This window comes from Pinus tabuliformis, chromosome 1_1, assembly GCF_031772625.1.
Source record: "Pinus tabuliformis cultivar Carrire ecotype Pingquan chromosome 1_1, CPIR1, whole genome shotgun sequence".
Taxonomy (NCBI): Eukaryota; Viridiplantae; Streptophyta; class Pinopsida; order Pinales; family Pinaceae; genus Pinus; species Pinus tabuliformis.
This window is the reverse complement of record NC_142297.1, coordinates 545,085,549-545,110,431: the sequence shown is the minus strand read 5'-3', so window position 1 is coordinate 545,110,431 and position 24,883 is coordinate 545,085,549. Positions and strand designations below refer to the sequence as shown.

The following is a 24,883-nucleotide window of genomic DNA, read 5'->3' as shown; positions in this document are numbered from 1 at the left end:
AGAGCAAAATTATAAATGTGGCAAAGCGATGATCATGAACAATTAAACGTAAAATGCTCAAAGCTTTAGCATGCAAGATAATCTAGCAAAATTTATCTTTCTCCAATAGTCAATATGATTTAAAACATTTATCGCCCCTGACAATAGAGAAATAACTACCACGAAAGGATGCCAAGGAACTTTAGTTTAACAATTTAGTTATTCCTTAGGCAATTAGTTGAATGTGGTAAATGAAGAAATCATTTTTTTTAATGCGACGGAAATGAAATGAATGAAATGATTAAAAATTTTAAATTTTAATGGGCCATAGGCCACATTAAAATATTTAATGTAAAAGCACAAATCCTTTTCTAATTCATTTCATTCTCAATCCCAAAGGCACCAAAAGAAATAGATTTTTTAATTTTTATTTTTTAAAATTTAAATGTTTTTATGATTTTCTAATTTTGAATGTTTAAAAAAAAATGAAAATCAAACTAAAAAATAAAAGAAAAGAAATAGAAATAAAAAAAATTCATAAGAAACTTAAAAAAACAAAAAAAAGAAAATCGAAAACAAATCTAACTTAACAAAGAATGAAACCCGATTTTAAAAGAAACAAAGGAAATAACAAACCCTAAAAGAGAATACAAAACAAAAAATAAAAAGGAGAACGGAATGTTTGCAAGTTGGAGCTCAACGGCGGGGTTGAGGGACGGTGGCGTTTGAGGGAGGACGAGGAGGCTAGGGCCAAGCTTCGAGGGAGATGGAACTTGCAGGTTGAAAAGCATAGGCGGAGGATGGAGCAGGGACGGCAGATCAACGGAGGAGGAAAGGACTGCGAGAGTAGGTTTGCGGGTGAAGGAGGAGTGAGCTGTAGCGATGGGTGAGATGGGGATGAAGGACGCTGTGAATAGGAGAAATAAGCGGGCTGTAGGGAGAGCAGAGAGTGAGGGAGAAGGATTGAGCGGAGAAATGAGGAGGGATGAGGTTTTGAAAGAGCGACATAGGTAAAAAAAAACGCAGGCAGACAAGGGAAAAGAGAGGGCTGCGGAGAGCAAAAGAAAGGGACGCAGAGCAGAGGAGCAACTCAATGGTGCAACGAGGAGGGAGATGCACGCAGTTAAAGATAGAGGCTTTCCCTAACTTTTTTTTCGAAATTTCTGCAAAAAAAATGCAAAAAAACCTAGGTAGCACACAAAATGTTAGGCAAAGAACCCAATTTTTTTTTTCAGAAATCTCTGATTAAGTTGATATATTCTGCTTTAGATTTATCAGTGAAACCCTTGTAAAAAATTTCCAGATTTAAAAAAAATTTCAAACCCTTGGACTGTAAAAAGTTGGATAATATCCCTGCAAAAATGATTTTGCGGCTAGATCTTACCCTCTAGGGCCTAGATTTGGCTTCAAATAAAACTTCTTTTTCAAATTTGCAACTCGTACCTAAAATTTAAATCATCAAGAACCAAGATATACAAAAAAATAAATAAATAAAAACTCTAGAAACCCAAGTCAAAAAACCAAAAAATAATAAAAAATTACAGATTTGTGCACAAGAATGGTAGATCTATCAGATCTGAGGAGTATGAGTCCAACTCCGCTCCCAAATTTGATAATATAAGGCTCTCGACAACCAGATCTATCAATTTCCCATATAAAAATTAATTTTAAATTTTTTAAAAGGAGGTGCTTAACTAAAAACCCTTCGTATATCACACATAAAATCTTATGATAAGCTCGAAGCTAACTTAGCTGGGCTCTTCAGAAAACAGAGATTGGGAGTTGGCCGTTCCAACTGAAAACTTCCCTTAATGCTCAAGGATCTAAAAATCAAGATCTTCCCGCGAAACTCAATCCAATCATCAAAATAGAGCGAGAAAATGACAATAAAATTTAGACAAATAGAGATAACTGCTATTACATTCAAAATTTAAATTATCATTTAAACCCCAACGATTGAGCAAGATACCTGAACTCAAATCACTCTTCAGAAGCTATCATCAATGGCTTAAAAAAAATCTATGCATGAAAACAACACATCTTATAGTATTTCCATAAAGAGTAACAACAACGAAATTTAACCCCAAAGTCTTTCTTTATTATCCAGGAAACAATTACACAAGAGCTTTTTGCTTAGCACATGACTCAGAGATCGGATGAATTGACTCACGAGTGACCTCCTATTTAAGGGTAAATCCTACAACGACTAGCTCGAGTGATCCTTGTCAAAACAATTTTGACCGTTGTTGAAGATTAAAATTTCTTTTAATCTCATCTGTCGAAATATTTAAAATATTTGGGGAAATTCGAATTTTTCAATTAAATGCATTTTAATTAACTCAAAAATTAAAATTTTGAGTTAATTTCCCCAAAATTTTGACTTTGACTTAACCCCAGGGATCAAAGGTTTAAAATTTGGAAAAATAATTAATTTACCTTAGTCCCGGAACCTCTTAAAATTTAATTTTTAAGGACTGACGAATTCTGCCTTTGGAGAATTTAAATTTACCTAGGACGTAGACTTAATTAAATTTTTGGCTGAGGATTTTAATTAATTTTTTGGCCAGAAAATTTAATTAATTAACCTACGAGGGGATAAATTATTTTTCCAACCCTGAAGACACCTTACATCATGATTTTCATATTTTTTACATCATAAGGGGGAAAATCCATTTGTAATAGACCTTCACAAACTACTCATTTCTGCAACACAAATATAATCCAGCAAACCAAGCAATTTGTAATAAAATAACTTAACCAAATAGTTAAGATTATTCTTAAATCACGTTTACATAGACTCAATCTATAACACTAGGACTCGCCTAAGATCCCAGTGTCAAAATTTATTCCGGCTTTGGGGTAAGGCTGAAGAAAAACTCTCTCGACCATCCGAGAATGGGTCGGTGAGACAAAAAAGCTCCCAGAATGTAGATGGTCACCAGAAAAGTAGGTTTACCTAGGGCATTACATACACAACATGTATCTGCTGAGATTATTTACATCATATACATGCAGAATGGGTTTACGTTATAACATCTTGGAAATTAGGCTGATGACGATAGTTGAATGACACGAACACATCGATGAGGCGCTATCCCTTTTGCGAAAAAAAGGGGTTGTACTGCTATGGGTCGTTGACACGTTGTGGTCAACAGGGCCCATGGTTTTTTGGTGGCCCATAGTTTTGTGCCTGTGGATTGCATGTAATGAAGCTTGTAAAAGGCTTGGAAAGATTTCATTGTAAGTGGTTGGGGAGGTGAGTGGTGAAGGCTCACTTGGCTAGCTTGGCCAGGTTTTGGCCAAGGGACTAATGGAATTCTGTTAGTTGGTTTTACCCAAGATTGGGGTTTTCCAGGGTAAACTTTGTGTGCACTGTGTTGCTCTGTTTCTAATTTGTTTTCACTCTCAGTAATTTTTCTCTTTGGTTAATTTTAACAACCATCAACTACCTACCTTGGACACCTCAACTCAACTCACCAACATCGAGGAAGATTATTGAAGGTTTCATAAAAAAATCAAAATTTGTCTCGTCACTTGCCCATGTGGCTTTTGAATCCCTATGAGGAAAGGTGAACTTTGAAAGCCGCTATTATTTGTAGTGTAACCCCTTTCAAAGGAAAATTTTGATTACTGTATTGCAGAATCTCCTTGTGGAGCATTCCAAGGGTGATGTGTTCATTGATGCAATACTGCTCATGGTTTTGAGCCAACATGTTGTAATTTGTTGTGGCAACGAGGAACTGCATTCTATATAAGGAGGGAGTCTCCTCATTTGCAAATGGTTGGAGATTAATGAGAAACTACATGAAGACATTTTCAACATCCATATTTTTCGAAGTGTTATCTTTGGGATATTGTTCAAGGGCTAGAATAGGATATTTTGTAGGTTTGCTAAGGACAAAGCTACACTAAGGCCCAAGAAGGGCAACATGCTTCAATGTAAGGAAGTTACAGATACAAATCTCTCATCCTTTTTTGACCATTGAAGGATTGCGCCCTTGCCATTGAAGTAGGATGTCATAAAGGCTCTCACCTCTTTCCAAGGCCATACTTTAAGACCAACTTAGTGTACTTGGAGAAGCTGCTTCATATGTTAATCCCCCACCATCTTGTAGAAGGCTTTGTCACCCTAGGTAGCGCTTGATGGGTAATCTCCTGAGTGCCATCAAAACTATCTCTCTTAAAACCCTAGAAATCATTTAATTTCTTGCATAGAGAATCCATAGCCCCTAAGGCATTGGTCAATCACTCTTCTCCAACCAAGAAACCTAAACATTTATTTCATCCTTTCCCATTTTCTTTGCTTTGTTTGCAGCCTAGTGTTTAATTGCTCATTTTTCTTGAACTAGGTTGGTAGGTCTACGTTATTTCATGTTACATGACTCGTTAGATCTTAGGATTGCTGATCAACCCTCTCATGGTATACTTCAAATAAGCTAAATGTTCTGTTTGATGTTAGTTGAATGATTATTTTGTGGATATAAAGAAAACGATAGCCATACTCCAAAGAGCCTGATTTCTTCATGTTTGCATTAACATACTAGGATCCCTTTTAAATGTTTATTCATTTGATTCGACATAACAAAGGTTTGAATGTTCATATTGCAAAATATCATATGCAATGTCAATTTTATTAAGTCACTCAAACGTCCATGTTGGAATGCAATTCCTTTCCCTGATTGTTATGCGTTCACATGTGATGTTTTAATGTCATATTTTGCTCTGTGCTATGCTAACATACTGAGGTTTAAGGACAATGTTGAGATGTGAGATGAAATGACTCACAATATGCCTGAGTGCTTGACATTTGTAGCCTAATTTTAGTGCACTGAATCATTTACTGTACTTTCTTGAATTCTAACATATAGGGTTGTCAATTTTATTAAGTGACACAAACGTCCATGTTGGAATACAAATCCTTGACCTGATTGTTATGCATTCACATGTGATGTTTTAATGTCATATTTTGCTCTGTGCTATGCTAACATACTGAGGTTTAAGAACAATGTTGAGACGTGAGATGAAATGACTCACAATATCCCTGAGTGCTTGACATTTGTAGCCTAATGTTAGTGCATTGAATCATTTACCTTACTTTCTTGAATTCTAACATCTAGGGTTGTCATCATTGTTCTTGATCTTAATATCATTTAAACGTTTAGAATGGTGATGAAAACTTCTCTCATATGAATGTGTTATGAATGTTGACAATGTTAGAATTCCATGCACCCCAGATCTAGTCTATGCTTTAGCTGGAAAACATAAATGCATTGAAAATGCCTAACTTCAAAACTTTTGTACAACAGAATATACCAACAATTAGATCAATGCATGAGAAACAAAATTTATGCCCAAAAACTTATTTCTTATAAATTCATTAACAAGGAAATCCACAGGGCTCTCGTACCAGGGATAATGGCTCTTTATAATCCCTTTACAATGTCAAACCCTTGTACAATTTACCTGGGTTGTGGTTGAGTTCTTTCAACGCTCATATTCCTTAATACACATTGACCAATGGTTGTCCTTTTCCACTAAAACTTACAACCACCTACTATAGCACACAGGGCACTGCTTTCCCTCCTTAAATTGCCCAACCAACTCTCTTTAGGCTCACAATCAACCCAACACAAGCTATTGTTGAAAAATATGGTAGCCATGGACGACATTTTCATCTTGGAAAAGAAATGGGAAATTTGAATTTTTAATTTTGCCTCCAAATTTATTTCAAATTGGCTTCATGATCTTTTAGGTTGGTCGGGCCCTTAAGAGACACCCATTCGACCCCCACTATATAAAGGAGATGAAGGATATATAAAAGAGATCATTTCTCCTCATTTGGACACATCAATTTTGTCTCATGCATCTCTAATCCAACGAAATAACTTGAGGGCCGAAATTTCAGGGGGAGGCCGAAATTCTAGGGAGGGCTGAAATTTTAGGAACTTGGATTTTGACATGGCACTTGATCATGATTTTGGTTACTGGTTTGGCTATTATTGTTATTTATGATTTATTGATGAATCTGGAAACTCTCTTGCTCTCCCATCAGTAACTTTTTCTAGGATTTCCCCTTGTGGGTTTTGCCGTGGCTGTGTGCCTCATTATTGTGTCTCTTGTCTCATTGTTTCATGTTACTTTACTGCTCTTTTATGTTTATTAGTTGATGTTTTTCTTCTGTATAACTGCTTAAATGATATTGAATTCAATACCATGTGAAACTAATCTTTAATTTGTTGAAATGTATAACTAGGTTTGGTCTTTATATATATGAAATGTACTTTTGATTCTTGTATCTTGTAAAATGAAAGAAAAATATTATTGTTATTTTTGTAACATTGGTTTCATGCTCAAGGTCATTTTATTTAGAGGTCAAGCACCCATTGAGTGCTTCTAGGGTTTGTCCTAGGGTCAAGAAGTCAATAGAGTCATTGTCATATGAAGAAGACCCCATTGGGCACATTGTAACATGTCAAAAGAATTATTTTTGTATTTAAAAGTGTCGAAATACCCTCCAAGACCAAGTCAGCCTGACAACTAAGAAGTCGACCTCATTAGGGCATGTCGTCCTCCTTGGAAGCCTATATATAGGAGGGAACTCGACCTCCTATGGACACTCACTCACTTCTCATCATCCAAGCGAAGGAGAAGCAAAAGAAGGCTAGCGAAGAAGGACGAAGGACGAAGGGCGAAAGTTTGGGTTATTTCTCTCTCTCACACGTGCAAAGAAGGAAGGCTAGGGTTTTGATGCTGCAAGGTCGAAGTTGAGGAAATTGTAGAAAGAAGGTTGAAGAAAGGATTATTAGGTCACCTACAAGCCCTAGAAGGAGAAGCAACCCAAGCGAAGGTCAAAGGAAGCTTTGGAAGCCCTAGAATTGCTCACATGTGGAAGTAGTCGCTGTTGTAGGGGTCGAAAATTTTAGACCTACAGTGGAGGCTGAAATTCTGTAGTCGGGGGTCGAAGTTGTGCAGTTGGAAGAGATTTGACTTGGATAGAAGGAACACATCATCAAGAAGGTCTGGCTTGGTCTTGGAAGGGTATTTGTCTTGGTTTAGAGGTCTTGGAATTCATCATTTGAAGACTCTATAAGAAGAGAAAAGATTTGTGGGTTTTCCTCTAAAGTGGAGAGGCTTTGGCCCTGGCTTGCAGCCTACATCCTGTGTTTTTGTGTATTGTTGATCTTCTTGTTTTGGTAGCTGTTTGATGATAAGAACAACATAATAATAAGAGAATAAGCTAATAATCAAGAAAAATAAAAATACATCACATGCAGTTATCAAGTTTAAGAGAAATCATCCTAATTAAAGCCCTCTAGATTTCTCAACAAAATTGATCATTGAAGTAACTATTTGTTGAAGGAAAAACTTAATTCTAGCTTGTGCCCTAAAAATCAACATGGTATCAGATTGAGGGTGAAGAGCAATTTGAAGAAAAAGATGTGTTTAGCTGGTCGAATTGATAAAAGTCTGTTTGTGTTGTGGGCATACAAATCAAAGAAGCGGGATGAATTCTATGGCACATAATTCTGTGATTTAGGTCCGAACTCTGTACGTGTGCAAAAAGGCTTGATCTTGTCGTCAACCATTGTGATAGAGGATCATATATCCTTTGCATTATTCATGCAAAAGTTGTTTTGAGAAGTCTGAGAACCTGAGGCTCCTGTTGCATGTGATCCCGAGGCATGCAAAAGTTTGACTGTAATTCTGAAATCCGAGTTGCATCGCTTCTGAATTTGATGGAAGCATTTGATGGCATTCAACCCATTTCTATCTAAGGCCATAGTGGCCCAGTGCTGGCGAAAGTCCAAATGTTAAATTCTAGTTAGTTGTGGTTCCGACAAAGAACATTGTTGTTCGTTTTTCTTTATAAAGTAAGGTTCTAGCTTGGTTGCGAGTAAGTCTGAATCCTCAATGGCTCATTACTTTTGCGGAGTTCATGAAGCACGTAACAATATGCAAACTACGTCTGTAATTGAGGTTCTTCGCACATTTTTTTTCTTTGTGAGGCTCACATTCTCCTCAGCACTATTTGACGCCCTTTGGGCCATGACTAACTGTATCATTATGCGAGGAGTTCATAAAATCTGGAAATGAATGTTAGGGTTGTCATCTAACTATATATATGACCTATGATATGATCGAGCCCGCTTTCATGGTGCGCAAAATTCAATTCTTCATCTGAAGTGATTCGACAAGAATGATCGATTGCAATTTTCTCCTTGGTGTGATGGCTATGTACCAAGATTATATGTGGAACCAATAAAGAGCAATATGCATGTTACAAAGTAAAATTCGATCGTCGTGCAATAAAGTTACACTGTGTGTAATGGACAAAAATTGAGGCCTGTTCGAAACCATTTTTGAAAATGTCTAAGATCATCTCTGTAATTCGAGCTCTTCTCTATAGCACAATTCCATGAAGGATTCAGATCTATAATGTACGGATACTACTATACATAAAGGACGACATCATTCTAAAAATGGTTGACCTGATCAATTTGGAAGCTAAGAAGGTCGACGCTTATCTATTATATCTATATATATATATATATATAATTTTTTTTTTTTTGGAAACCATTCTGATCCACTGAGATTTATAGCAATCTCCGAGTGTGTAGATGTGGAAAGGACCACAATGAATTTTAGTAGATCAGTGCCAGAAATTCCATGCATTCTGAAATTGGATTAGAGCACTGTAGATTGGGAAAAATCAAATTACCCACCTTTCAGTGACGAGCTTTTCTCTTTTGAAGATGAAGTGTCCAGTCCAACGAATCACAGATTATTTTTATGGTTCAGAGATAGGTTTTGATTTGCTGCATTGAGTTTACAATGAAATCATAAGAATAACAAGGCTGGCACATCGTATGAAGGAATGATCGCAATTGTAAAACATCATATCTTGATGAAGAAAATTTTAAAATTAGTTATTTCAAGATGAAAAATAATTCCAAAAGAGAAATATTTGTAGGATGTTGTAAGTGGCTAGTCTGCCAAATTGATAGAAGGATCAACAAAAACTTCAAGAGTTGAAACAGTTTAAACTCAACTTCTCCATATTGAGTCATTCAACTGTTGCATGTTCAAGGATCATATAGGTGAAATAACAACTTAGTCGATGCATGTTCTTGGAATGTTTTCGGGTTTGTAAAACCCTAGGATTAATGATGTTGAAAAATAATGAAGTTGAAAAAAGAATGCAAGGATGCTGATGTTTAGAATGATGAAGTTGGAAAATGGTTGAAAGGATGTGTGGGTTGGTAGACCCTAGATTGATGAGGGTTTGAAGTCAAATTGCAAAACCTTAGCTCCTAGAAGATTTGACATCTTGATAATAAGGTGGATTTGCAGTTTGGATGCAAGAGCGCTAAAGATCAAGAGGGAGCTGTCTTGATTGGATAAAGATAAGTATCTTGTATCTCATTTATTGTTTTAATTATTACTAACATTGGATTTTTCATGAACCCTAAGTAGGGTTTGAAGAAGGAAGTCAAAGTCTTATGGACCATTATGTCCGATTAATAGAAGAAACCCTAACACTTTAATGGTTCTTGATCATATATTCCTTGTTGATAATAAAATGACTCCTTGATGATGTGAACTCCTTGTTGCTGTTAACTTGGACTCGTTGATGTCATGCACTCCTCGATGATGTGGATTCTTATAATGATATTAATATGACCCCTTGTTGCTAATGACATGGACTCGTTGATGTTGATAATATGGACTCGTTGATGATGTTGACGATGATGATGTGGACTTGTTGATGATTGTTGATGTTGATGATATGGACTCATTGATGATAATGATATGGACTCGTTGATGATAATGATTTGGACTCGTTGATGTTGATGATATGGACTCGTTGATGATGTGGACTCGTTGATGGTGTTGATGTTGATGATATGGACTCGCTGATGATAATGATGTGGACTCATTAATGATGTAGACTTCTTGAATATTGGCCCATGCTCAACTCCTGATGCCCCGCCTGATCAACCAACAAAATTTGTCCAAGAAACCCTGCCCCTCTCCCTATAATGGGCAAAAGTCGGTAAGCTGTTGTGCAAGCCCTGTCTATGTACTCTTGGAGAGGGATGTTGCCTGAAAATGTTGTAGCTTTGTTGGCTGCCACTACATCTTTTTGCACCTCATCAATGGGTAGTCCCAAAGATGGATGCGCTGCCATCTCCCTCGTCTGATAGGAAACTCCACGCTCCTCCAGTCCACCAATCTCCTGCAAAACTGTCCTATCAGATCCCAACACCTCCCGAGGACATGTCTGCAGATACTGCCACCCTGCTAGCTATCTGTACATTTGCCTGCTCCTCATCAATGGTTGACCCCAAGGGTGGCTTTCCATCCTCCTCCATCACGACCTCAATATGAACCTCCAACTGGCTCTCCCCAAAAGGCTCATCATCATATTGTGTGCATTCCTCTGTTTTGAAAAATGGCCGGTTCGAAATTGACTCGGCCGAGTTGGTCTGAGTCATGCCCCCACCGAGTCGACTCGGCCTTCGAACCAGAACGGCCAGTCGGGTTATTACTGAGCCGACCGACTTGTCTAACGACTCGACCGACTCGGTAATAACCCAGCTGGCTCGGCCGAGTCCAAGTTTACTGGGCCAACTCGGTGACAGCGACTCGAAAACATTAGAACAACGCGGTTTTTTTTTGGAATTAGATTTTCGGGGACCCCAAACCCATTTCTAATCTGCCTTTAGGTTCTTTGGGGTCCATTCCCCTCTCCTAAACCCTATAAAGCCCACTTAACCCCTCTCATTTCCTCACAGCCATTTCATTGCATTTGAGTGAGAGTTTGTGAGGAGTAGTGGAGTTTGTTTTTGGAGCAGCAGTGAGGAGTTTTGGGCAAGCATTGTAGCAGGAGTGAGGAGCTTCTTGGGTAGCCATTGGAGTAGCATTGAGGAGTTGGTTTGTTGGAGCAACCTTGAGGAGGCAGTTTGTGCCTAGAGGTGTTTTTTTTTCACTTGTAAAAATCTGTTTTTTCTTATTTTTTTTTTTTGAAAATCTAGGAAATTGAAAAGAGTGTTTTTTGTGAAAGAAATGAACATTGAAGCAATGCTATTTTTTTTGTTTTCATTTTTAGATTTTTTCCTTTGATTTCCAAGTGAAAAAATGGCACCTAGAGTGAAAGATGCTGCTTGGGCATATGTTGAAATGGTTGATAGTCAAATGCATTGCAAATTTTGCCATAGAAAAATTAAGGAAGGTCCTGGGGGCATTAATAGGCTGAAACAACACTTGGCAGGGATTAGAGGCCAAATTACTCCATGTGAATCACCAGAAATTGGGGAGATTAGGAAGGATTTGTTAGCCAACTTTGAGAAGTTTAAAGAAGAAAAGGCTAGGCAAAAAGAATTAGAGGCTGAAATTGGGAGGAAGAGGAGTATACAAAAAATGCTGGCTACCAACCCCCATTTTGATTTTGAGGGTTCTTCCTCTATCCCTTGTACTGATGCATCCAACCCCTTCCGATATGTTCCTCCCTCTTTGGAGTCTATTCAAGAAAAAGGTAAGGGTAAAATGAAAAAGAAGGGTGATATGAATATCAAAAGTTATTTCACTGTCACACCCTCCTCTCCATCAGATGCACATGGTCCTGAAGCTAGTAGAACTTTGCAGCCCACTTTAGATGATCATTGGAAGAAAGAATTGAGGGAGATTGCTTGTGATTACATATGTAGATGGTGGTATGATGTTGATATTCCCTTCAATGCTTCCTGTTCACCGTATTATGAGCCTATGTTTGATGCCATACATGCTGTTGGAAAAGGCTTCAAAGGCCCTACTATGCATGAGCTAAGGGGGTACTGTTTGCAGAAAGAAATTGTCTCCATTAATGAGTATGTGAAAGATTTCAAGGATTCATGGGCAAGAACACGATGTACCATCATGTTAGATGGATGGACTGATCAAAGGAACCATACCATCATAAACTTTCTTATCTTCTGCCCACAAGGAACCATGTTTCTAAAATCAGTTGATGGATCTCATAAGGTAAAAGATGGACAATTGTTGTTTCAACTATTGGATGGGGTTGTTGAGGAGGTGGGGGTAGCTAATGTTGTTCAAATCATCACAGATAATGCCTCTAACTATGTTCTTGCTGGTAAATTGTTAGAGGAAAAACACAGAACCATCTTTTGGACCTCATGTGCTGCACATTGCATAGACCTCATGCTTGAGGATATTGGCAAATTAGATTGGGTCAAAAACAGTGTAGATCATGCCAAAAGCATAACAAAATTGATCTACAATCGTTCATGGATTTTGAGCTTTATGAGGAGACAGACAGGGGGCAAGGATATTATTAGGCCTGCCATCACTAGATTTGCTACTCATTTTTTGACATTGCAATCTATGCTTTCACAACATAGAAATTTGCAAAAGATATTTTCCAGTGAAGAATGGAATCAAAGCCAGTGGTCTCACAAACAGGATGGCAAAGAATTGAAAAAGAAAGTTAATGAAGAAACATTTTGGAGAAAGGCAACAAAGATTGTGAAGGTCGTTGAGCCACTAGTTAAGGTGTTGCGGTTGGTGGATGGGGAAAGATTGGCTATGGGCTTCATTTATGAGGCTATGGATCAAGCAAAGGAGCAAATAAAGAGGGCATACAAGGATAAAGTGGCTAAGTATGGGCCCATTTGGGCAATCATTGATGAAAGATGGAACAATCAACTCCATTGCCCTATACATGCAGTTGGGTATTTTTGGAACCCACAGTATCATTATAAAGCTCTCGCGACAGGGGCTTTGAAGGGGGAGGTTAGAGATGGATTGATTGACTGCATTGATCACATGATCCCATTGGAGTGTGATCAGCTGGAGATACACCGACAGGTCACAACCTTCAACAAAGCCACAGGTACCTTTGGGAAGAACCTAACAAAGATTGCAAGGGAAGCAGATGAGCCAGGTAAACAAAAATTTCAATTTTCAAATTCTTAATACTTATTTTGTTAAATCGTTTATAATTTGAAAGTTGGATATAATTTGTAATTTTGTTGAGCTAACTCATTACACTCCTATGTTTTTTGCAGCACAATGGTGGGAGGCTTTTGGTAGCCATTGTCCTGAATTGCAGAAGTTTGCAATTTGTATTTTGAGTCAAACTTGCAGTGCTACTGGGTGTGAGCGCAATTGGTCTGTCTTTGAGAGGATTCACACGAAGAAGAGAAACCGTTTGGATAAAAAACGGTTAAATGATCTAGTCTATGTCCAATACAACCTCCGGCTCAGACGCAACCAATTGCTAAACAAAAGACCTGATTCAGATCCCATTGTGTTGGAAGACATTGATCCAACATTAGATTGGGTAGTGGAGAGTCATCCAACAGAGTTTGATTCTGATGAGGATCTTGATTTGGATATACAGGTGGAGGCATCACTCGAACATAATGTTTAGTTGAATGCAGATCCTGATCCACTTGTACCAGCCCCAAGTCCTCCAGTTACAGGTGCTTCTTCTGCTCAGCCACGACAGAAGCGCATATCTTGTCGATCTCAGCTTGTAGCTGCTGCACAACTTGCTAGTGCTACCACTTCTACAGTTGCAATTGGAGATGATGATGAGGAGGAGCCATGGGCTGGCTTGTCTGACTCTGATCTAGAGGTTGAGCCAGATGATCTTGGCTCTTGTAGCAGTAGCCAGTAGTACTGGTCACAGTTTACTTTTGTTGTAGAGGCCATTTCTAGCCTCCTTGGTTATGTGTTTTTGTTTTGATCTCTGTATCATCATCATGTATGTATTGGACAGTGCACTGGGTGCCATTTTGATATAATGGATATATTCATGAGCCTACTTTGATCATATGTTGTCTTCTATCTAGATTCTAATGCTGTGTGTTTGGAAACATGAATGAAAATCTTTAAAATTATGTTTTCTTTTATAAAAAAATAAATATTTAATGTATTTTTTACAACGACCGAGTCATTGAAATTGAGCTGGCCGAGTCAATACCGAGTTGGAGTCAGAGTCGGAGTTTTAAAACATTGGCGCATCCTCCTCCTCAGCTGACTCATGCTCCACTATATGTTGCTTATGTTGACTCATCACTGGTGACACATCATCCTGAATGTCCCTCATAGGGTCCATTGACTGCTCACCTTACACACCTGGATATGAATCGGGCTTGCTGTCAGCAACACATGAGTCATGCTCCTCGGGTGCATCCTCGTATGAACCCATGGACTCATCCAAAGAAGAATCCTGACCCTGATGGTTAGAAGGAATCTCCAATTGCTCTACCTCTACCATCTCCTCAGTGTCACTCAAGCATGAGTGGTCAAGTCCCCAAGGTCCCCTGCAGATGAAGCAAAGTCCCTTCCTCCTTAGCTCATTCCTACTGCATGATCCCCCAAACTTGAGCAACTCCTCCCTGGTCAATTGTCTCTTGAACAACCCAATGTTCTGCTCAACCAACCTTTCGGTTAGTTCACAGGAAGCAAGTGAGATCAACTGTTCTCTCCTCCAAATGGACAACAATAGAGATTGCAACTCCCAACAAATGGCATCAGGACCTCTCATACATGATGACCAGATAGACTGCATGTGTGCTATGATTGTGTCAAGATGATGATTCCTAATGCTGAAGAAGCATTGGAACATTTGTAGGATCAAACCATCACACTCTAGATCAAACATGATATCAGAAGTCCTAGTCATAGCCATAACTTCTAAAATCTCAAGCTTCTTCCCAAAGGTAGAACCTGCACTGTTGTCCAACTTTTGAATAGTCTCTACTATCAGCTTGAAAAGTCTCCCCATAACATCATCATTGTAAGGAGCTATAGGGGCGGTTAGTCTCATGATGTCATTGAGACAAGATGCAACTGGAAGTCTAACCCCTTCACAAGGTTCCTCTAAGAACTTGTGTTGTATGAGAGCAAACATAGCTGGTTTTAGAGCCCAAATTAGTTTCTTCCCTTCTAACTGGCTCACTTTGGAAAAGAGGGCATCTAGTTCATCAAGTTTGGAAAGAACTTTCCATGTGATTCTCATGTGCTTTAAATCTGTCCCAAGAGCAAAAATCTTGTGTCCTATTTCCTGCCCCTCTTGCACATCTCTTAGCTGTTCTTTTTGAAGAATGGCATAGAGCCCCTTTGAGAAGGGTCTGCTGATTTCTGCTGCTGGTTTATTAAGGGAGTTTATAAAGGTTTGATCCATGTCTAGTTGTGATAATGAAGCCCACTGTTTTCCTGAGTTTGTTGAATTCCTCTCAGTGAGAAGGTTTGTCAATCAGTTTATGTACAACTGATGTAGGTATACTTTCATGGTTTAATTTCATACATAATTAACCCACTTGATATAAGCTGATTTATAAGGTACCCAAAAACATTATTAGAGCTGCTACAAATTTGTGAACAATAGTGAGAAAGTAGAAGAACCTGGTGTACAAATGCTGTCGTAGACTTCTTATTTTTAGACTGTTCCCATACTGCAAGCAACTACTATCAAGCCTGGAAAATTTGAGCATCTGTCCTCAACTGACAGATCTGATATGGAAGTCTTCCTTGGTCAAGCTGCTATAGGTGAGCACCAACTCGACCGCTTCAGATCAGAAAGCTCAGATCTGACATACTAGTCGATGGTTCCTGGAAGTATTGGCTAGTTATCTGAAATGATCAGTGAAAATACATTGGTTCTGTGCACAGTGCATTAATATTTGCCAAATGCTACAGGTATGGCAACCCATTTTGACCTCTCCATGTTGCCAGTCGCATCCCCAAACACAATCCCTTACAGGTAGGCATGGACACCCATGTGCACTGGCTACTTTCCTTTGCACACTTACTTCGGTCTCAGCGATGACCAAGTGTGACTTAAGCACCAATCGCTGCGCACTCTGAAATTTTCCAAGAGCGTACAGTATATAACTGAAACAATTGGGATACAAAGCAATGCCATACATACCAGCGCAGAGGTATGAGCAATCATTACATTGCAAAGCAGTCTCCTGCAGTTTAAACATTCCTGCAAATCTTATAGTTGACCCCCCTGACAATTTGGAAATCAGACCATTGGATGCAGTCTCTCTGCGATAAGTACCTGTGCTCTCAGCTTGCTCAAAATTGCTGGTAATCACCAACACAGTTACACAACCCCACCAACCAGTAACGACTCCAAAAATCGGCCCCTTATGCTCCTTTAAAAAGAACGCAGAATGGTCATGGAATTTGGCTTGGCTTTAATAAACTCGAATTATCCAATGATTCGGCCTTCGACATAGGAATCATGCCCTCAAATATAAATCGATCCCCTGCAGTGTAATTTCAAATTGGTCTTTACAAAAACAATCCACCTGTTGATAATTCGATATCAGAACTTGCATTCTCCTTCCATTTGCTCGAACAAACCTCTGCCACCAACAGTCATGGATTTAGTGGCTTGGGATGAAGGACTCGAGTCGAGCTATTTGCCTTCATGAAATTTGACTTGACGACTTGCTGGATTAATCGGTTCCTTCAGGAATTTAGTTTTAGTTCGGCTCCTTCAAGAGAAATAATGTTGACGGCTCCTTTGACCTGGCATGCATTAAAATTCGCTCATTGTCTGAGTTGAAGCTTGGAATGCGGTCCCTTTAATAGTAGAGACACGACTGACTCTTCCATCCACCAAACGCCGTAACTCGGTCCCCATTTTGCTCTCAAGAAAACTCGACCCAACAGAGAGTTCTGTCTAGCAAAGAAAGAAGAGACTTGAACCCTGCATGTGCTTCCATAACTCGTCCCAAAGCACAAGAAAACTCGTTCTCCTTAGCTGTATGAAGCTCAGTCACAAAATCGACTCAGAATGAATATTGGAGTCGGGTCTATTCACGTTCAAAAATTTGGTGGCTATGGGCCTCTTCATCTTCGATTTCTGAAAGATATTCGGCCTTTGAAATAAGAATCCGCCCAGATTTATGATCTGTGTTAACCAGCCCCTTTTGATTGTTTTACGGGCCCCACTCTAATGCCACGACCTTCTGAAAATTTTGTCCACCATTTCTTTTTATAAAGTCGACCCCTTTAAACAAATTCTTGGCCCCCTTTTAATATAATACCTGTTGCCTCATAAAACATGGGTTTGGCCTTTGAATTTCAAAACTAATCAATTCGTGGCATTAATAATTCTTGGATTTCGCCATTTTAATATTTTGTTGAATTAACATTTACTCTACAATTTGAACCCAAGAAGAAAAGAAAAGTTACAATTATTTTTCTCTCAGAAATTTACCCCTTTTAACCAGAGATTGTCTTCACAAAATTTCCTCTCTTCTCCTGCAATAAATCTGATATGGCAATTTGGCAAGTAAACCCTCAAGCTGGCAGGAAGACCAGATCTGATACCACTGTAATGTCCCAAATGAAAAAAAATTGTAACAAACACTCCACATACAATTACCATTCACTTGCAGAAGATTGCCATGTAAAATTTAACATCATAGAACATGCAAATAACGATAATGAGCAGAAGGGAATCTCAACTTTATTATATTAACCACAAATAGGAGTACATAACAATATGAAATACCTGGAAATAGCTGAGAAACTCGAACAACCACTGCAAACTAGATCCGACCCAAAATCTGTCTTCTATAGCACTAGACCTGGTCTCTCAAAATGAAACTACAACCAATAAGAGCTCTTGTGAATTCTGAATGAATTCACCAAGGGGAGATGGGTGCTTGCGCAATCTCTCTAAATTACCTGAGGGTTTCCGTCCTGGGGCTACTGTTGAAGTAGAAAACCAGGTTCTCAAACCTCTCCACAAAAGAAATCACCAATCCAAAATGTCTCCAAATGACCTCCTCCTCCTCTTTTATAGATCTGATGGATAGATCTCCAAGCCTCTAGAAGCATCTTATTTTATTATTATTCTAGAAGCTCTTCCATTGACTTTATCTTAAGTGACCTTTTAATTTAATTTTATTTCACTTAAGTCACTTTTGGCCCATTTCCTCCAATTAATTATTTTTCCTTAATTAAATGACTAATTAAAGTCATTTTTAATTAAGGAAAATGGTAAATCGCCCACCATACTCTCTTTGGCCACTGAAAGTCACTTCTCAGCATCCCATCCTGTAGATCTTCTCGTTCCGGTTCCAATGAGCTATTACACTGAGGTGTTCCATCAATTAATCTCCCGGAATGCGACCTTGAGCATAATTAATTTAGGCCCCATAATAATGCTAATTTTTGAAAGTTGTTGGAATCTGATGAAACGAAATGCAAACTGTGCAGAGGATGAAATATGCCTAGTGAATGCCATCAGATCCCATAAAAACTCCTCAAAACTCCATCAGAACCTCGATGATATAAACCTGCTCCATTGACTTGACCATCCCATGCCCTGGAAATCCACCTTGGCTGTACTATGGAGAAAAATAAAAATGGGGACATTACAGTTTAACCTTTTGTGTTAATCATATGGATGATTAGGAAATGAGCTCGTGGTCCATAACAAATTGGTGAAGTTTTTGACAAAGATCTCAAGTTTCATCCTCACTAGCAACATAAACACTTTTGAAAGTAGCTATTAATCGAGCTGACTATTATTTGGATCTCTTGTTCAGAGACAATAGAGATTATTTAGACTACGCTACTTGTTATTACTCAAAATTGTCCTTGGGAAATTGAGTCCCAAGGGGATTGAATGAACACTTGGGAAGGTGCCATTGTTACCTCAGAGTCCTCTCGCTTTAGGTTATTACTTGCTATTGGCATGGTGATGAATTTGTAACTAATCTTGTGGAGGGAAATTACTTTGGTCCAGTGGTAACACTCAATAATGTTGTTAGGTGTTACTAATATTTATGTCACTTTTTATGTTAGATATGTGACCATTTTGACGTTCAGGTGTTAAGGTTAGTGATTAGGTGGTTAAACTACAATAACCAACTCAGACTGCGCTTCATAATGCAGTGGTAGTGTCCATTTACGATACAAGGACAGTCCAACTTCTGTCTATCATTGATCTGCTGTGACCAACAAACAGATTATTGCGTCTGATGCTCACCATGATTCTAATGCAGTGTCCAACAAGAATGCTTGGGAAACCCCAAATTTGAGATTGCTGGCACTGCTATTCTGCTTCACAAATCAACCCACCTCTACATATATACAATTAAAACTTAGAAAGCACCATCAACAACTCTACTCAAATAACACAGATCATTATTGAATATGCTTTCTATGACTGTTGGTTTGAAGAAACTGAACTGCTTCCCAGATTCACAACTACAATATCCTTTTCAAGAAGCAATAAAATAGTGACCACAACAAACTTATAAAACAATAGAATCTGACATTCATGTCATTGACTTATTTAACTCTCAGACTTTGAGACTTGCCTCAAAATTAGCTATAACTAAGTTTTGTGAAGAAGCTACCAAGAGTGTTTATTTGGTGTAATCAAAATACATAATTTATGTTCCTAATTTATATACTATATCCTTTAGGATATCTTCCTTTCTCAAGTGCCTTCGAAAGAAAGCCTGACCCATACTTCAGTATCTTCATGATTTCCTCAGTAGCATCAAAATCTAGTGTGTACAAAGTTAAGCTTGCTGTTGCATGCAAACTAGGGCCCCTTTTCAGAGATGGCTTAATGATCTGCTTACCTTTTGAAGTCAGCTATGACAAATCCTTTTCCAACTGCACCTTTAGATTTTGTTTCCCAGTATCTGACCACCCTGGATTTCAAGATGTTGAGATTTGGCACAGGATTTTTGAACATTCCTGCTAATGCAAAATCATTGAGATAAGGAACTTTGTATTGAGTTTTCATCAGGTCCCAGTGGGCTTTTTGGGCATTCTCCGAATCTCCCTACAATCTCTTCTCCTGTTGCTTGAGGCAACTTTCTTCCCCACTGCTATAAAGTGTGATTTCAAAGTATTCCAGTCCCTTGGATTATTCCAAGAGGTTGCTCCATAAGAGAAGAGAGCACAACTAGGGGAGCCCTGCCCCCATTTCCCTGTGCTATGAAACTACTTGTATCAGAAAACAAGTACAAATTCAGAAAGCGTACCTTCCTACCAGATCTCTTCCACCCCGCTCTTGACTCCCTGCTAGTACGGTACAAAACTTATTAGCATCTAGAAAAACTAAAAATAGTACGATGCTTCCAAGTTGATTATAATTCCTGGTCAAATTTCAGTGCTAGTATCTGTTCAATTAATTTTTATCATGATATCGTCTTGGTCACCCAAAGTAAACATGGAACATGCAATGGAGAAAGTCGAGCAAATGTTCGAGTGTTTGTACACATTAAACTTGAAAGATGTTGAAGATAACAGCAAATAGCTCTAGTGTGCAATTCTCTCCATCATGTTGAAGCATGGATACAAATAATTTATTAAATCTTTCTATTAGTGAAAAATTGTTGTCTGGGTAGTTCAAGTTTGAATAATTCATGCAGAGGAGAAACAATTGAAGATGAGAAGCGTCTTTGTTATTATAATGATGGACAGCCCTATACTAAGGTTCCTTAATGCAATGTTCACTGTGTTCATCAAAACATATTTGAAGGTTGACATCCACAAGTTTCAAGAGTTTGTCAGTGATTACTTCTAAATTTTTACTGTTTAAAGTGCATTCAGTGTCATTTTATTGGTAAATGCTGCTTTGCTTCATTTTATGGAGAATACTTTAAACTATTAGTGTAGCATAGAACATGGGGCTAACAGTGAAGAGCATTGGTTTCTTCCTTGGAGGTCTCAGGTTCAAATTTGGAGTGGGTAGGATATGTATACCTCTGAATACTATGCAGTTCAATCGCTGTGCAGAGGGGATCCCTTGTACCACAAACAAGGGGGTCTCATATATCAAATTTGGTGTCTGGATAAGCTGTGGCCTTAAAATCAGATTATTATTATAGAATAGGACTCAAAATAACATATTTGGTCTCTTCAGCTGATCATCATTGAAGTTTCTTATCATTTTCAACATGGATGACCATGTAATCATATTTCAATGAAGATATATGTGCAACTCAGGTAGATAATAAACAAATTGACATAGTCCTTGAGTCATACAATGATTTTGCCAGCCCTTCTAACTTCTCTCCATGTTTGTGAAGGTATGCAGGGAATGCTTTTATTTTGCCTTTGAAGAAGAGATTCACAAGGTTATTATCGAGAACCACCTTTTCAGACCAGGAGAACGTGTTGCTATTGGAGCTTCTGGTGGTAAAGGTAAAGTTTATTGTGAATAGTCTCAAGGAGTTGTATTATTGCATATCTAAGCAGCTTTTAGTCTACGAGTTAACCTTTACTCTGCTTATATGACTTCCTATTTGGTGCAAGGAGCCTCTTTATTGACCTGGAGCCGATTAGTTTGGTCAATACCATTTTGATGCCTATTCTCACTGTTAGAGAGCAATGGTCAACTATTGTTGAAAACAACATTCATGAACACCATTCTTATCTATATTGAGTCCCTGCTATAAGATAATCTTTCATGCTAAGGAAGTATATTGGTGCATTTTGAAATTTTTAGCATGTACGACTTACTTCTGTATGCAATCTTTTAACATCCTGCTGAAAGCCTTTGCTTTATAGGGAAATGCTCTCATTTGTATGGTAATTAAATGTTCTTACAAAAATGTCTATAGTTTAAACATGACCACTGCTAATGTGGGTGTACCAGTGTTACATTTTTTGCCGATATATCACCAATACTGTGATATAACACACATTTTATTCTGAGCTGATATTATTGGCACGAAATATCATGTTATTTTCATGAGAATAAATTTTTGTGATACATTCATAGTGTGAGTTGATCGAAAGTGTCAGCCTGCTGGCACCAGTCACAGCTTCTAGATGATATGTTCTTTTTTAAATTCTTGGTGATGTCCTTTGCTTATGGAGACACCCTTTTCTTGCTCCAACGAAATACTTATTGAGATATCTATGCACACTGATATGACTGTACAACAACCCTAAATTCTTGCACACAAGGTTACTTGGAAGCGGGACCGAAAAAGGGGGCGGGAGTGACATTTTCAGAAGCTCCCGGTTTGGGAGCGAATCCTGAAGCGTTATATATATATATATATATATATATATATATATTTTAATTTTTAATTTTTTATATTTTGATGCATATATGTCACAACAAAAACATGTAGAATGATGAATTAGATATAAAAAACATAAAAAACATAGATTGAACCATATAACAACAATCATCTAGAAGTTATAATCTTCATCAACCATGCCCACAAGTTAGTAACGTACAACATATTGAGTCTCATGAATCATGATTCATCAATCTTAAAGTCTCAAGCTTTCAAAATTCAATATATAACATTTATTATCATTGATCACCAAAGTTGTACTTGTAAGCTAAGTGTAACCATTACAACAAATAATATCTAACATGAAATGAAATGTTATAAAATAAAATGAAATGAAACAACTTTCAACTTTCACGAAGCATCATATTCATAATTCATTACGAATGAGTTATAATTGCCAACTTCAAACTTCAAACTTAAATTGTCATATATTGTTTACAAAAAGTATCATAATAAATATGAAAGAGTCAACAGTTATAAAAACTACTAGAAACTAGAAAAGACAAGTAAATCTATCATCTACATCTTCCTCTTGCCACCACGAATAATGTCTAATTTCTGTCTAATTTCTGAACAGGTCGAGGTGGTCTTTGAGAAGTCTCCTTCCGCATAGTCCCATGACCAGAACCAGAAGGCACATGCCCTCCACGTGAGGATGTACATGGAGGCAGCAGCAACAAAGGAACAAGACTTGGAACTCGAGCACTGCTACTGGATGGTGGGGGTGGCATGGTTGTTGTTGCTTCATCTTCCTCTTTCATAAGTTCTACTTCCAGTTCTTCAAGATTTATAGTGCCATCCTCCATATTATCATCCTCTGGGTGGTTGTCCCAAATTTTATATGTTGGATCCTCATAAGCCCGATCACAGTAATGACTCAACAACCTCAAGTTGTACTGCACATAAACCAAGCTTTCTGCTCGGTTTTCATTGAGTCTGTTTCTTCTCACATTATGTATGAAGCTGTAGGTGCTCCAACACCTCTCCGCAGAAGAAGTATTTACAACCCGCGAAAGAACTTTTTTTGCCAATTTTGGCAAAAGTCCCTGGTCGCCATATGCTTCCCACCATGTGAGGTCATCAAATCTATTTCTATCTTCCATTGCATGGAAAGAACCAAACAAACTAGTGCAACTAAAGTATTTGCCTAATTCAAGACGCAGAGTAGCACATTCCTCCCTGTCAGGTATCAACTTGTCTAATGCTTGCAATTATCCTGTAGATACCTCTTGATCTATATGGGGTTTGACCCTAACCCCACCCCAGGTGCAGGGTGGCCCAACCAAGATGGAGAGTAGTATTTTGGCTTGAGGATATACACCAAGGCATGTAGTGGAACATTAAATTTATTCCACGTGTACACACACAATTGTGAATCAGTGTATACAAGTTGGGATCATCTTTTTGAACAATATCTTTTATTTGCCCCAACATGGTATCCATATGCTCATACACCTCCCCAATCACTGGTTTATCTGTATCTGCCAAACGAATCATGTGATAAATGGTTTTGGTGAATTCCAATACATGCCTCACACATGCCCAAAACTGACCATCAAGAGCAGTCTCCTCCACCTGTTCAAAACCTTGCTTGTTAGCTGCATTTGTAGCTCTTTCCTTTAATACCTGCTAGTGTGGATTTGATACCATGCTAGCCAATGACTCTCTTACCTTCAAAAGGCGTCCGAAGGTGAGGTAATAGCTAGCAAATCTAGTCTTTGCAATCTTCAACAACTCCAATCTTGAGTGACTGCGGAAAAGCCAATGGGTATTGCTATGATTTGTAATAAATACTATCATTTGTTTGCCTCTCTTGTACAAATCACCAATCCATTTGTATTGTTGGTTTTTGTTCTTAATAATATCATGCATCAAAAGGTTCATTGTGCGAACCAAGCACCCCGACCAAAATATGTTGGGGTATTTATCCTCAATAATTGCTCCCACTGCCTTACAATTAGCAGCATTATCAGTGATGACTTGGATGATATTGTATGGCCCAATATGTCCGTTTGCTTCAAGTAATGGTTCTGCAATGTTGATGGCGTTCTTGAACTTGTCTGAGTAATCATATGCTGAAAGAAAGATGGCACCACTAATAGACACAGCATGAACACATACCAATGGCTTGCCTTTTACATTTGTCCATCCATTAGATACAATGGACACCTCATGCTTAGTCCAAGAATTTGTCATTCTACTCAAAGAATGTGATATTTTTTCTTTTTCATGAGCAAGTCCAATGGTTCTAGCCTTGTCATACCCAGGGCTCTTGTATCCTTTAGGGGCATCATTTATGGCAGAAGCCATTTCATGCCAATAAGGTGAGCGAAGAACATTGAATGGTATCCCACATGCATAGAGAAACCGATAAACTTTTGAATCCACATCATTCCTACACCCTTCATCAGGGAAATATGATATGGTTCTACGCCTTAAAGAGATGTTTGGTGACCCTGTGCCTCCATATCCATTGCCATGGGAGGATGCTGAAGAAGTTCTTTGTGCATGTGATTGTGAGCTTGGTTCAAAGAAACCCTTGGATTTTTTAGATTTGTATTGGGAACCTCCTCTTCCCTTATGTATTTGGCTCTCTCTGCTGCTGATACATCTATACAAGTTTTGATTCCTATTTGTTTATCTCCATCCCATGGCCTTTTCCCGCATAGGTGGTTTCTAGCACAGGTGTATGAACTTGTGTAATTATTGTTGCAATGGGGGCAGTGAAATTTAGTGGTTCCACCCCCTTTCCCTGCTTCAGGCCTAGTAACATATTTCTACAATGGGGTTTGGTGTTGTTTAGTTTTTTGAGC

General features: G+C 38.3%; 1 protein-coding gene across 2 annotated transcripts in view; it reads left to right on the top strand.

The window, feature by feature from the left end:
• LOC149214259 (cytoplasmic tRNA 2-thiolation protein 1-like) overlaps window positions 1-24,883 on the top strand; it is a 260,155-nt gene that overhangs the window by 35,827 nt on the left and 199,445 nt on the right. For both annotated transcript variants that reach the window (XM_089392227.1, XM_089392226.1), the window contains exon 2: window positions 21,069-21,183. In XM_089392227.1, the coding sequence (XP_089248353.1) occupies window positions 21,069-21,183 (115 nt within the window). The remainder of the gene's footprint in view (window positions 1-21,068; window positions 21,184-24,883) is intronic.